This window comes from Trachemys scripta, chromosome 14, assembly GCF_013100865.1.
Source record: "Trachemys scripta elegans isolate TJP31775 chromosome 14, CAS_Tse_1.0, whole genome shotgun sequence".
Taxonomy (NCBI): domain Eukaryota; kingdom Metazoa; phylum Chordata; order Testudines; family Emydidae; genus Trachemys; species Trachemys scripta.
The window spans coordinates 41,070,662-41,083,692 of NC_048311.1; the positions used below are offsets into that span (position 1 = coordinate 41,070,662).

The window sequence follows — 13,031 nt, forward strand, 5'->3', positions numbered from 1 at the left end:
GGGACAATGGGCACACTCATACCAGTGGCAGTGCCCACACTGGCACCGACCCCGCAGCTCCCCTGGGGCAATGGGCACACGCACACCAGGGGCAGTGCCCGCCCTGGGGTTACCCTGCAGCTGCCCCCCAGCCACACTCGCACCACAGGCTATGCACACTCCGGGACCATCACCCCCATATAAAACAAGACCTTTATTTACAACCCCCATCAATCCGCCTCCCTGGCACAGAGGCAAAGGTGGGGGTAGGAGTGGGGGGCAGAGAAGTGCTGTCACCAGGTTTGCGTCTCCAGCCCTGGCCTGCCACTTTTTGTGGGCAGGGAGTGAGCTCAGCCCGTGGCCGAGCCACAGAGCCCAGGGCCTCGTGCCCGGGCAGAGGCCCGAGTGCCATGCAATCCCTCTGGGGCGGAGCGAAGCCCCCCCGCCCTACACACAGACGCCACCTGTGCGCAGTCCCGGGGCTCACTCCAGCTCACGCAGCAGCTGCAGCTCAAAGACCTGGAGGTGCTCCTTGAGCTGGCGCCGCATGTCCGGGGCCACCCGCCGCTCCCGCTGCAGCTCGCAGATGCGTAGCCGCAGCCGCTGTTCTCGCCGCTTGCAGGCCTGCAGCTGCCGCTGGACCCGGTCCAGGGCCTCCAGGGCTGCCTCCGCGCGCCGCTTCCACAGCAGGGCGCTGCCCACCTGGTAGCTGTGCTCGCTCTGGATGTAGGCGCCGGCCGGGGGCGGCAGACGCAGCATGTAGAAAGACGGGGAGACGGGACGGGGCGGCTCCGGGGCGGGCGACGTGGGGGCCTCTGAGGGGCCATCTGTCTCTGGGAGCGTGGGGGCGTCTGTCTCCGGGAGCGCCGGCGTGGCTGTGGCCGCCTCCTGCCCCGTGGCCGCCTCCTGCCCCGTGGCCACGGCTGGGTACTCCAGGAGGATGTCCGACAGGCTGGCCAGGATGACGTCGTGCTGATCCTCTAGCTCCACCCCCTGGGGGAGGGGCCCGGGCAGGCTGCGGTGCTCAGTGGTGGGGGCAGCCGCGGGCGTGGCCAACTCAGACTCCTCCTCCTCCGGGAAGCATGAGACCTCCGCGCTGGCTGGGGCATCCTGCTCCCCTCGGCCTGGATCGCGTCTGAGGGGACAGAGCCCATCCCACAATGCACTGCAGGGGGCAGGCACAGCAGGGTCCCAGAGCAATAGACCATCCCAACCCCTCTTGACTCCTGACCCCCCTGGCAGCCCCAGCCCCTCCCACCTACACCCTGCCCCTGCCCCCCAGATAGCCCTGCCCCAACCTAGCCTGGGGTCAACATACAGGGACAGCCCCAGCTCCTTCCACCCCCAGCTCCTGCCCCTCCCCACCTCAATCTAGCCCAGGAGATAACATCCAGGGCTGCCCCACCCACTCCAGACCTTGACCCCGCTCCCTGCCCCCCAGATCTGGTCTCCAATGCGCACAGCCCACAGAGCCAGTTCCAGCTCCTCGCCCTGACCCATTGCCCCTGCCATGGCTGGGCCCCCATCAGTCGCATGGGGGCAGACCGGGCCCTTCTGATCCGCAACCCGGCCTGCACAGCTCTGCCTTGGCACATCCCAGCCCCTCACCCCACGACCCAGCCCATCTACAGGACGGGCACTCACCTCCACCTCCTCCAGGCCCTGGCAGCCTTGGGGTCATCACCCTTCTGCCGGGGAGCCCTCACCTTCGCCGCCCGGCGCGCTTTGGAGAAGGACTCGAAGACGGTGGGGACGGCCCCCTCCTTGAGCCGGTGGTAGCCGCTGCGGAGAGACATCGGCAGGCACGAGCTGCCCCCAGCCCAGCTGGCTTGGGGAGAACCCCACCGCCCTGCGCTGGAGGCATCGCCCTGGGAGGACGCTCTCCCGGCACGGGGACTCTTGGATAGGAACACTGTTCCACTAGCTTAGCTGGGTGTCTCTTTGCTGGCCTGGGAATATTTTTAAATGGCTCTTTGCCCCGTAGGATCCACTAGGCCAGGATGAGGCCCTGACTTTGGCGCATACGGTTTTCAGTTTATCAGTCGGTCTGTCTTAGGCCAGGTCTACACTACGTGTGGCGCAGCAGCTGTAATGCCGTAGCACCGGAGCGTAGACGCTTCCTGTGTTGATGGAGATGTGAGTAATCCACCTCCCCGAGAGAATTCTTCTGTCCACCTAGCCATGTCCACACTGGGGCGTAGGGCGGCTTAACTACGGCACCCAAACGTGTGAATTTTTCACACCCCTGAGACATGGAGCTAGGCTGATCTAAATTTTAACTGTAGACCAGGGCTTGGTCACCTGCACGCTGGCTTTGAAATAAGCAGCAGTCTGATTTTTTTACCCTCTCTCTCACAAATCCCTTAGTCTCTGAACCACACCATGTTTTATTCAGGTGCTTAAGGCCCTGATTGGATCCCACGATTGGATCCACACAGCCAGCCCTTGCGGTTCCACATTCATAGATTTTTAAGGCCAGAAGATCATGTACTCTGACCTCCCATCTAGCACCGGCCACCATCCATTCTCCCCTGCCTTGAGCCCTGTGACTTGCGTATAGTTATTGTAGAATAGTTACAGGGCTTTACATTCACACCTCACCCGGTTAACTTCCCGGTGCAGATGAGCTCTTTGTCCTATGACGCACCCGCGGGATGACTACTTACATGGGTATGTTTATCCTACCTTACAATAAACCCCCACTACTTTAACGTAACCCCCCCCACACCCGGTATTCTTTCGCTCGCTAGCAAGACCTTGCATCGAGAGAGCTGCTGTAACAAACCGGAACTGTATTTCAACAGAACTCATTGCAAAATGGGGCCAAGAAACTGTGAGGAACAGGCCTTAAGAAAACTCTAGGCCTCAGAAGACACACTGTCCGTCAGTCCTCACAGGAAGCGGGAGAGGGGATGTGTCTGCAGGGGGGGAGAGAGGGGTGGAAGGAGGCAAAATGGACCAGCTCACCTTCGTGGGATGAGGGGGGTGTCTAGACTAGGGGGAACCATTCAGATCAGTCCATCCTCACGGGGAGTGTAAGTGCATCTGGACTAGTGGGACCATACAGACCAGTTCACCTTTCTGGATAGAGGGGCTGTGTCTGGACTGGAAGGTGGGGGAACCATATAGCCCAGTCCATCCCCACAGGTAGGGGAGGGTGAGTGCATCTGACCTAAGGGGAACTGTACAGACCAGTCTATCTTCACTAGGGGGGACCATATGGACTAGAGGGAACCATATGGACCAGTCCATCTTTGGGGGGATATGCCAGGACTAGGGGGAATTGTATGGACCAGTCCTTCTTCTGGAGAGATATGTTTGGTCTAGGGGACCATGCCATCTTCTCGGCGTAGGAGGAGGCATGTCAGGATTAGGGGAACCATATGGACCAGTCCATCCTTCCAGAGGGCAGATGAAGAGGGTTCAGGGCAGGGCTCCACATGGTCCAACCCATTCTCCCAGAGGAGAGAGGACCTGGGGGAGGGATAGCTCAGTGCCTGCTAAACCCAGGGTTGTGAGCTCAATCCTTGAGGGGGACATTTAGGGATCTGGGGCAAAAATCTGTCTGGGGATTGGTCCTGCTTTGAGCAGGGGGTTGGACTAGATGACCTCCTGAGGTCCCTTCCAACCCTGATATAGAATATTCAATGAACCAGGCATCTATGTGACTGGTGGTACTGTTCTTCTTCACACCCCCACCCAAGCTGGGATGCCAGGGACAGCTGCTGGCACAGTTATGGAGACCTGGTAAAAAAGCTCATCTCCCAAGCTAGCGAGGCTCAGCCTTGCTAGCACCACTCAGCTTCGGGGCACAGAGCTGGGTGTCCCTGGGTGTCGGCTCAGCTTCATGCACTCACCTGATCCCCACCATCTCGAAGCAGCTCTTCTCGAAGTGCTTGGAGCAGAAGTAGATGTAGTCAGAGGCTGGATTCCAGGGGCCCTGGCCGCTCGGGTCCTTGCGCTGACAGTTCTCCAGCCACACGCTGCGCCGCGGGTTGTCCTTCTTGGGCAGCCTGCAAGGACAGAGATGGCACGGTTCAGATCCCGGGAGAGGCATGGGCAGGAGTTCAACCGCCACAAGGACCTCCCCCAGGCATTTTCAACCCAGAGATGCTAATGTCCTCTAGGTACGGAGAAGAAAAAGCAACACCACCTCCAAATGATCCGCTGGAGCTGGGACGTAGGACCGACCAGACCAAAGGCCTCCCTGTCTCCCACAGAACCCAGCTGCTTTAGAGGAAGAGGCAAGACGCTCCCTAGTGGGCAGTTCTGGAATAACCTGCCTACAAGGGAAAATTGGTCCCAACTCCTCAGCGATTCCTTGATCACACCTGGTCTCAGCTGTGGTTTTGGAGCAACAAGCTTTGATGATAATGAGTGAGTCCTTGTGTCAGGAAGGTACGCAGGCTGTGCTGGGAAAGTATTTCCTTTCTGTTGGCGTTAAACCTACTGCCGTTCAGGGTGCCTGGATGTCCCTTGCACCTTCCCCTCAGGGAGGGGAGGGCGGAAGGGCTGGCTATGGGGGGAGGTTATGGGGAGGGAGCAGGGCCAGGGTAGCTCTTACCGATGGAAGGAGATGCCTCGATTGCGGGTCTCGCGGGTGTCCCGGGTGCAGCAGCCGGTAGCAGAGCAGTGACGGGGCATCTGTGGGGAGAGAGACAGAGATGGGGAGGCCCTGAGAATCACTCACCCCCCCTAGAGCTACACCCCAGCCAATGGCTCTCAGTCTTACCTACCTGACCACTATAGCCAGGACACTCTCCTGCCCCCACCAATACCTACCCCATCACCCTCCTATAACCTGGACACCCTCCCCACCCCCACCATAGCCAGGACACCCTCCCCTCCCCAATCCACGCCCTCCTCCCCTTCCCCCATAGCCAGGCCACCCTCCCCAATCCACGCCCTCACCCCCCCCCCATAGCCAGGACACCCTCCCCTCCCCTATGAATATTTCCACCACACATTGGATCTCTCAACTTCCCCATATGTGACCCCCCCCCATAACCACGGCTCAGCAATACGGGAAGTGGGGGGGGGGGGGTTTCCCCCCCCATCCCCTGTTTGTGCCTCCCCAGTTTTGAACCCCTGGACCCTGCGGAGGGGGAAGGCCGGCGGGGGGGGGCAGGGATCGGGGGGGGCACAAGGAGCCGTGGCGGGGGGGGGGGGCAGCCTGGGAGGGGGGGAGCGGGGGGGCTGAGCCGGGGGGGGCGGGGAACCCCCGTGCGGGGAGGGGTCGTGACGGGGGCGGTGACGCGGGGTATCTCCGGGAGGGTCCCCGGGGGGGGGGGCGGTGACGCGGCGAGGGAGTCCCCGGGGGGTCCCGTGACGTAGCTGTGACGCGGAGGGTACCGGGGGGGGATCCCGAGCGCGGGAGCCGGTGACGCGGCGCGAGGGGGGGGGGATCCCCGGGGCCATTTCCGGTCTCACCTCCCCGCTCCCGGTCTCACCTCCCCGCTCCCATCACTCCACAGACGCTGCGGTCCAGGGTCTGGCGCAGGCGCAGGGGGGGGCCTCTCGCCGTCTTCTCGCGAGAGCTGGAAGGAGGGTGAGCCCCGCCTACCCGCGACAAGCTCGCGAGAGCGCGGGCGGGGAGGGGGCGGGGAGCCCCGGCGGCCAATCGGATTCCGACCCATGCCCCGCCCCCACCCCTGCTCGGGACCCAAGCCCCGCCCATCAAAGCTCCGCCCCCTCCCTCCCTCGTAGCCCCACCCTCAAAGTCTGCTACAGACCCCGCTCCACAGAGCCCCGCCCCTTCCCCTCATCACCTGTCATAGGCCCCGCCCCTCCCCTCCCCTCAGAGCCCCGCCCCTCCCCTCCCCTCAGCACCTGCCACAGGCCCCGCCCCTCCCCTCAGAGTCCCGCCCCTCCCCGCCCCTCCCCTCAGAGTCCCGCCCCCTCCCCTCACAGCCCCCCCTTCCCCATATCACCTGCCACAGGCCCCGCCCCTCCCCTCAGAGCCCCTCCCCTCATCTAGGGTGATCAGATGCCCCGATTTTATCGGGACTGTCCCGATATTTACTTATTTGTCCCGTGTCCCGACCTACCTTCGGTCGGGACGCGAATTGTCCCGATATTTTGCCTCCGCTCACAGGCGGAGCAGAGCCCAGAGGGGCCTTGAGCGCCCCCAGTCCCGACTCTGCCCCCTCACTGCCCCATTGAATCCCTCCCCAAATCCCCGCCCTGGCCCTGCCTTTTTCCCAAGCACACGCCGCATTTCTCCTCCTCCCCCCTCCCTCCCAGGCTTGCGCTGATCAGCTGTATGGCGGTCCAAGCGCTGGAGGGAGGGGGGAGGTGGCGATGGAGCGGAGGCATGCTGGTGGGGGGCGGGGCGCGGCGTGTAGCTCCGGAGGCCGTTTTTTTTTTTTTGCTCTGCCCCCCCCCTCCCCCCACGTCCCAATATTTCACCTGTGGGATCTGGTCACCCTACCCTCATCACCTGCCACAGGCCCCACCCCTCCCCTCCCAGCCCCTTCCCCATATTACCTGCCACAGGCCCCGCCCCTTTCTCATTCCCACCCCACATCTCCAGCAGGGTGGTGCCGACCTCCAAGACAGGACCCTGAGGTGGCTCCTTCTGTGGTGACGGGGGGAGAGGTCCTGGGGGCTCTGCCTGGTGCCCTCCCGGCCCCATGGCCACGGATCCAGCTTCAGGCTGCCCAGGCCGCGAGGTTTGCGACACGGCCCATCCAGGCTGTGAGGACGGCGACGTGGCACCTGGTGGACACGGAGGCTCCCAGCTCATCCCCCTGCTTGTGTTTGCTAAAATGCAAGTCGTTCGTTCCCTGCCACCTCCTGTCCTGGCCTCTCGAGGGCCCTGTTCACCAACTGCATGCAGCTGAGCTGATCCCATCTTCCATTGCTTGGGCCAGGTCTGTTGAATGGCTTCAGCATAGGCAGGGCTGGCTGGCTTTGGAGGCAACACATCAGGGGGATCAGGGGGCCATGCCCCCCCTTTTTACTGGCCCTAAGGGCGAGCGAGGGGGGGAGGGGACAGAGAAGAGCAATTGGGGGTGGGAGCTGGGGGAAGAAGCGGTTCGAGGGCAGAGCCTTGGGGGGAAAAGGTGGCACGGGGGGCCAGAGCCTCGGGGGAAGGGGCAGGGTGGAGGCTTGCGGGTGAAAGGGTGGCACAGGGGTGGGACCTTAGGGGAAGGGGTGGTGCAGGGGGGCATGGTCACAGGTGCCAGTGGCCCCCACTTTTAGGAAGCTTCTGCTGCTCCTGCATCACATCCTACGGGGGAATTCACAACCTTACAATGTCATGGTGACATTTCACCATGAGATTATTGCCCAGCCAGTCTGATCCAAAATGAGCCACCTTCCCTATGGGCAGTGGACTGCACATAACCACGCTCAGACAACACATGGAAGGTGTGGATATCCCCTCCACAAATGGGAATGCAAAGACTCACCAAATTGTGACAAGAACATAACACAGGAATGACCAGACTGGGTCAGACCATGGTCCATCTAGCCCAGTATCCTGTCTTCCAACAGTGGCCATTGCCAGGTGCTTCCGAGGGATAAACAGAACAGGGAAACAAAACATTTTGCTTTTATAGAAATGAAGCTTTTTAATTTTAGAGAAACAAAACTTTTGGATTGAGCCCCAATTTTTTTGTTGTTGAAAATTTCATTTTGTGGGAAATTTCAAAATTTGATTTGTTCCAGAAACAAATTTCAAAATTGTGGAATTTCCCATGACTTGAAAATCCCAGGCCAAGCATAGCTTAGCTGGGAGACCCGAGATCAGAATCTAGTTACAGCCCCACCTAAGCACCCCCCGATCCTTACAACACCTTGTCATGCAGGGCCATTACTCCCATATTACAGACAGGGAACAGGGGTGCATCTACACACCAAAAAAAACACTGCAGAAAGTCTCAGAGCCCAGATCTATAGATTCAGGCTTGTGGGTCTCAAAACAGCCATACAGATGTTTCCGCTTGCTCTGGAGCTCTGGGTCTGAGCTCCTGCGAGGGGGGTTGGTCTGGGAGCTCTGGTGGGAATGTCTTCGCTGCCCCACAGTGTTTTCAACCCTGCAGGGCAAGCTGATTCCATAGCCCAAGGCTCTGAGACTTGCTGTTGTGGGGTTGTTGTTGTTTTTTTTGCAATGTAGATGTACCCTGAGGCACAGAGAGGGTAGGTTGAGGCTGCAATTTGGAGGTGTGATTACAGCACACAGAGATATACCTGAGCTAACTAGATTGGGTAGATCCGCCCATCCTGAAATCATTCCTCGCCCTGGCAGAATAGACATACCCTGGGTGATTGGCTCAAGGGCACACGGAAAGCCTGTGGCAAAGCAGGGGATTAAAACCTAGACTCCCACATGCTAGAAATCTAACCACTAGGCCATCTAGCCTGCCAGCCGAGCAGGGTGTGTCTACACCGCACACCCAACCTGGACTCTGACTCAAGTCTGAGACCAAGGCCCACTTCTGTCCACACACAAACCAGTCTGACTCAGCACAGCATTTTGCAATGTGGACGCAGCCCAAGTCGCAGCCCTGAGGCAGAAGGGCTGTGTGGCGCAGAGTGGGCATGCTGGCATGGCTGGGAGACCCAGGTCCAGCATCTGTAACAGAGCTGGGCTGAATGTGCAGTGTGGACGTACCCGGTGCTTCATTTGTGATGAAAGAGGTGCCCGGGCTCAAGCAATTTTTTTACTTTCATAACTGATGCGGCAAGCCCAGATGTGCCGAGGCTCTGACAAGGAAGTCCCCATCCCGACTACAAAACTGTCTGGTAAAGTTTTGAATGTATTTACTGAAATGCCAGTTCCGGAAGCTTTGAAATATTCTGAATTTAAGAAAGCTGTTTTATAAAGGTTTCAAATTACTCCTGAAGTATACGGGTTGAGATTAAGGTCTAGTCTACACTGGGGGGGGGGGGGGGGGTGGGGGGGAGGGGGGGGGTGGGTCGATGTAAGATACGCAACTTCAACTACGGGAATACTGTAGCTGAAGTCGACATATCTTATTCCGATTTACCTCCCGTCCTCACGGCGTGGGATTGACGGCCGCGGTTCCCCCGTCGACTCCGCTACCGCCACTCACTCCGGTGGAGTTCCGGAGTCGACGGGGAGCGCGTTCGGGGATCGATATATCGCGTCTTAACGAGACACGATATATCCATCCCTGATAAATCGATCGCTACCCGCCGATACGGCAGGTAGTCTGGACATACCCTTAGAAATCCTAAAACGGGGGAATACAGGGGTGTGGACTGTCACGTCCACCTATGCTCCGTGTGCTGAGGAGGCTGTCTGTGGTAGGACCATCCTCTTAAACCAGGCGCTTGTCTGAATGTGGCGGGCCCGATCCCAAACCCATTGCAGACATCCTGGGCTTTGGATTAGGGGCCCAGCATGCCACCGCCCAGGCCTGATACTGATTCACCCCAGCAGGGCTCTCAGCCATTGGGGAAGAGGTACAGTCTTTACCTTCAGCTCCGGATCCGTGCAAAGGGGAAGTCACACTGGGTCCAGGCGTGCACAGATGTATGTTGGTGTTTGAGAAGACCATCCCGTTCCTGGCACAGACATCAATGGAGTGCTTCACCAAGGCTGGATGGAGCAGGGGCTCTGGACATCTCTGCCTCTTACAACACCAGCCCCTTGCGAGAAGACACAGCTCTCGGCTGGAGAAGGATTTAATTGCTTTGTAGGGGCGGTCGCATTTCCAAAGCTTTGAAATATCCTAGCACCTCTGGGATCTGTTGGAAGGCGCTATCCCCACCCCCAGGAGACAATTACCACGCCTTCCCTGCTCCCAGTTCACGCTGTGCGTCTGCCAGTCTGAAACGCTTACTGGTGCCTTGGGCAAAGCTTGGGGGAGCATCACCCAGGGTCAATCCTGAGCCAGCCCCTGACTGCAGTGGGGTCAGGGCTGGATTCTGATCTCGGCTTCCCCAGAGTCAATCTGGAGTCACACCTGACCAAGATGAAGTTGTTCTGGATTGGTTTAAATGTGAACAGAATCCAGTCCATATTCTTTAGAAATAACCCCTGGTGCTGGAGATGGAGGCTTGTATCTCCTCTCTGCCCTCAGTTCAAAACCACAGACCAGTTCCTAGACTGCAGGTCCCGAAGGGACAATTATGTGTGTCTCATCTGACCTCCAGCATGGTGCAGCGCCAGGGGGTTTCTCCGAATTAGTTCTTGTTTCCGTTCCAATAGCTGTGATTGGACTGGAGCATATCCATTTTTATGAGATGCAGAATCCGAAGAGCAAATCCAGCTGTGTCCTCACAGGGTCTGTTTCTGGGGTATGATCCTTTTCCTTAGTCACTCATGTACAATAGCACAGAAGTTGTGTGTTAGAAAGCCCACCCTTGGTAATAGGTAAATCAAGATTTTAGAAGGAGATAAATGCTCCTCTTCTCCTCAGGTGGTGTGGCTGAGTGATTAAGGCAATGAGGTGTTATATATTGTGCTCTTGATACATGGGTTCAAATCCCACCTTTGTTAAACCTGCTTATTCTTCATCCCTTCACAAACATCATCTTTCTCCCTGAGTTCTGCCCCACACTCATTGGTACGTTCACATTCAGGGACCGTGCGAAAGAATCAGGCAAAGTCCCTGTGCTACAGATTCAGTTCATGAGCGGCACTTGCTTTTGGGAGCAACAAAGTTTCGACTTCATTGGAGAAACCAGCCCTCAGTAACAGGCAGCTCCATTTTGTCTTTATTCTCATTTCGCCTCATGATACCACCATGATTGTATGCATCTGGTGCAAAGTCAGCATGACACATGTTCATCTTCTTCCCATATGGCATATCCATCACTGGAGGTTTGCAACCAAGGTACCCCATTGTGTATGGACCTCTGCTAATCTCTTTGGGGATGAGTAGTCCTTTTGATCCACCCTTCGTCCATCACAGATCTTCTTTTTCTGCTTTGTGTTCTTCTGCCTTCGACTTTCCCTTCTGGTGCCCGTAAACATGCGTCTCTCGCGGAACCTTTTAAAACGTCCCCTGCAAATTGAACCTTTCTTTTCATAAGCTGTCCTATTAACATTTGCTCAGTTCCAGTCATCTCCAGTGCTTTGTTGTTGGTTACATGGTCTCTCCATGATATTTTCAGAATTCTCTTGTAACACCATCATTCGAAGGATTGTAATTTCTTTATTATCGATTGTTGGAATGTCCATGTTTCCAGCTGTAACTTAACACAGACCAAATGTACGTTTGCAAGAGTTAGAATTTAGTCTTCAGAATTATGTTCCTTCTCATCAGAGGTTTCTTCTTCCAGAGTATCTCTTGCGCTCTTGCTATTCTGGTGCTGACTTCAGTATCCAGTCTTCCATCTTCTGTTGTGGTGCTTCCTAACTAGCAATAATTGCTCTCTTGTTGTATGGTTGTGTCTTTCACTGAAATCTTGTATGTTTTCCAAGGATCCTTGCATGCCACTGTAGTTTTTGTCCTGTCCACATTCAACTCTAGACCATATTCTTTGCCATATTCATATATAATCTCCACCTTCTTCTGAATCACCCAACAGCACCGTGTCATCTGCATAATGAATGTTATTCGCTCATTTTCCATTCATCTTAATACCTTCCTCTGTTTCCTCAATTAATTTAATCAAATACTCACTATAAATGTCAAATAAAGTCAGTGACATCATACCGCCTTATCTCACTCCTCTCTAGATCTCTATTAGATTTTCATTTTCATTTCCCATTATAATTGTCTTCTGATTCCAGTATAATTGTTTTATTACTCGGCATTCGTATCCATCAGTCCCTACAGATCTGAATATATTGAGCAGTTTGTAGTGGTAGCTTCTGTCAAATGCTTTTTGGAAGTCAATGAAACACAAGTATATTGTTTTCACCTTTTCAACTGATCTTTCTCATATGCGCATCACAGTTTCACAAGGGCGTTTATGGTGCCTTTTCCACATTCAAAATCATCTTGTTGTTTGCTTATTTCCTGATCAGTCTTTCCTTGTACTCGGTTCTGAACAACTTGCAGAAGTATCTGAGATACTTGGCTGCTTGTTCTGTAATTGTTACAGTCCATAGCGTTGTTCGTTTCTGAGATTTGAATACACATTGAAGTTGTAAAATCCTCTGGCAAGTCTGCTGTCTCACACATGTTCTTCATTAACTCTGAGAGGCCTTTGGAGCCTTCAGCCCCTATGCTTTAAATCAGCTCGTTTTCCATCACAACCTACTGCTTTTCCATTCAGATGTCTTTTTATTGCTACCATGCTGTCTTCATCCATTATTGACAGGCGCTTATTTGATTGATCTCTAGTTGAAATTTTTCAGGCCTATCATCACCATATAATTCATTTCTATAGTCTCACCATCTCTCGTTCTTGTCTTGAGGGCCTGTCGGTTATGGTTCCTTTTTGTCCATAAGGGTCGTATTGGTCACTTTCCTTCTGTAATCAAACCTTTTGTTTATTTTCTTTATCCAGTTCTTCAAATTATTTGCATTTCTCATTCAGCCATTAAGACTTTGCTGATCTGCATGTATTATTTATCATTTTAGCTAGTCTTTGGTATTTGTTTTCTATTGTCGATCCGTGTGCTTTTTCTTTCCTTCTTTCATCTATCAGAGCAATGATTTCGTCTATTTTCAGGGGCTTTTAGTAGCTAGTAACTTCTCGCCTACATGTTTATCTGCAGGTTCTTTGATAGCATCTCTGAGATGTTCCCAAGTTAATTGGTCCTTGTTTTCATGAATGCACACATTACATGGGTTAAAAACTGGCTAACTGACAGGTCTCAAAATGTGATTGTAAATGGGGAAACATTCTCAAGCAGGGTTGTTTCCAGTGATGTCCCGCAGGAATCAGTTGTTGGGCCTGTGATAACATTTTTATCAGTGAGCTGTGGGAAAACAAAATCATCATCACTGATGAAATTCGCAGATGACACAGCGATTGGGGGACTGGTAAATGATGAGTGATGTAAATGATGTAACTGATACAGAGCGACCTGGATCGGTTGGCAAAGTGGGCGCAAGTGAACAATACACATTTTAATCATAGGCGCCAACTCCGTGGGTGCTCTGGGGCTGGAGCACCCACGGAGA

General features: G+C 55.2%; 1 protein-coding gene across 1 annotated transcript; it reads right to left on the bottom strand.

Moving 5' to 3' along the window:
• Window positions 1-174: 174 nt before the first annotated feature.
• On the bottom strand, window positions 175-5,521 carry THAP7 (THAP domain containing 7). The gene is made up of 5 exons (XM_034789292.1): window positions 5,430-5,521; window positions 4,544-4,623; window positions 3,837-3,992; window positions 1,624-1,761; window positions 175-1,114 (listed from the first exon to the last, which is right to left on the bottom strand). Exons 2-5 carry the CDS (start codon window positions 4,621-4,623, stop codon window positions 463-465), a joined length of 1,026 nt encoding a protein of 341 aa, XP_034645183.1. The 5' UTR covers window positions 5,430-5,521; the 3' UTR covers window positions 175-462.
• Window positions 5,522-13,031: the final 7,510 nt, after the last annotated feature.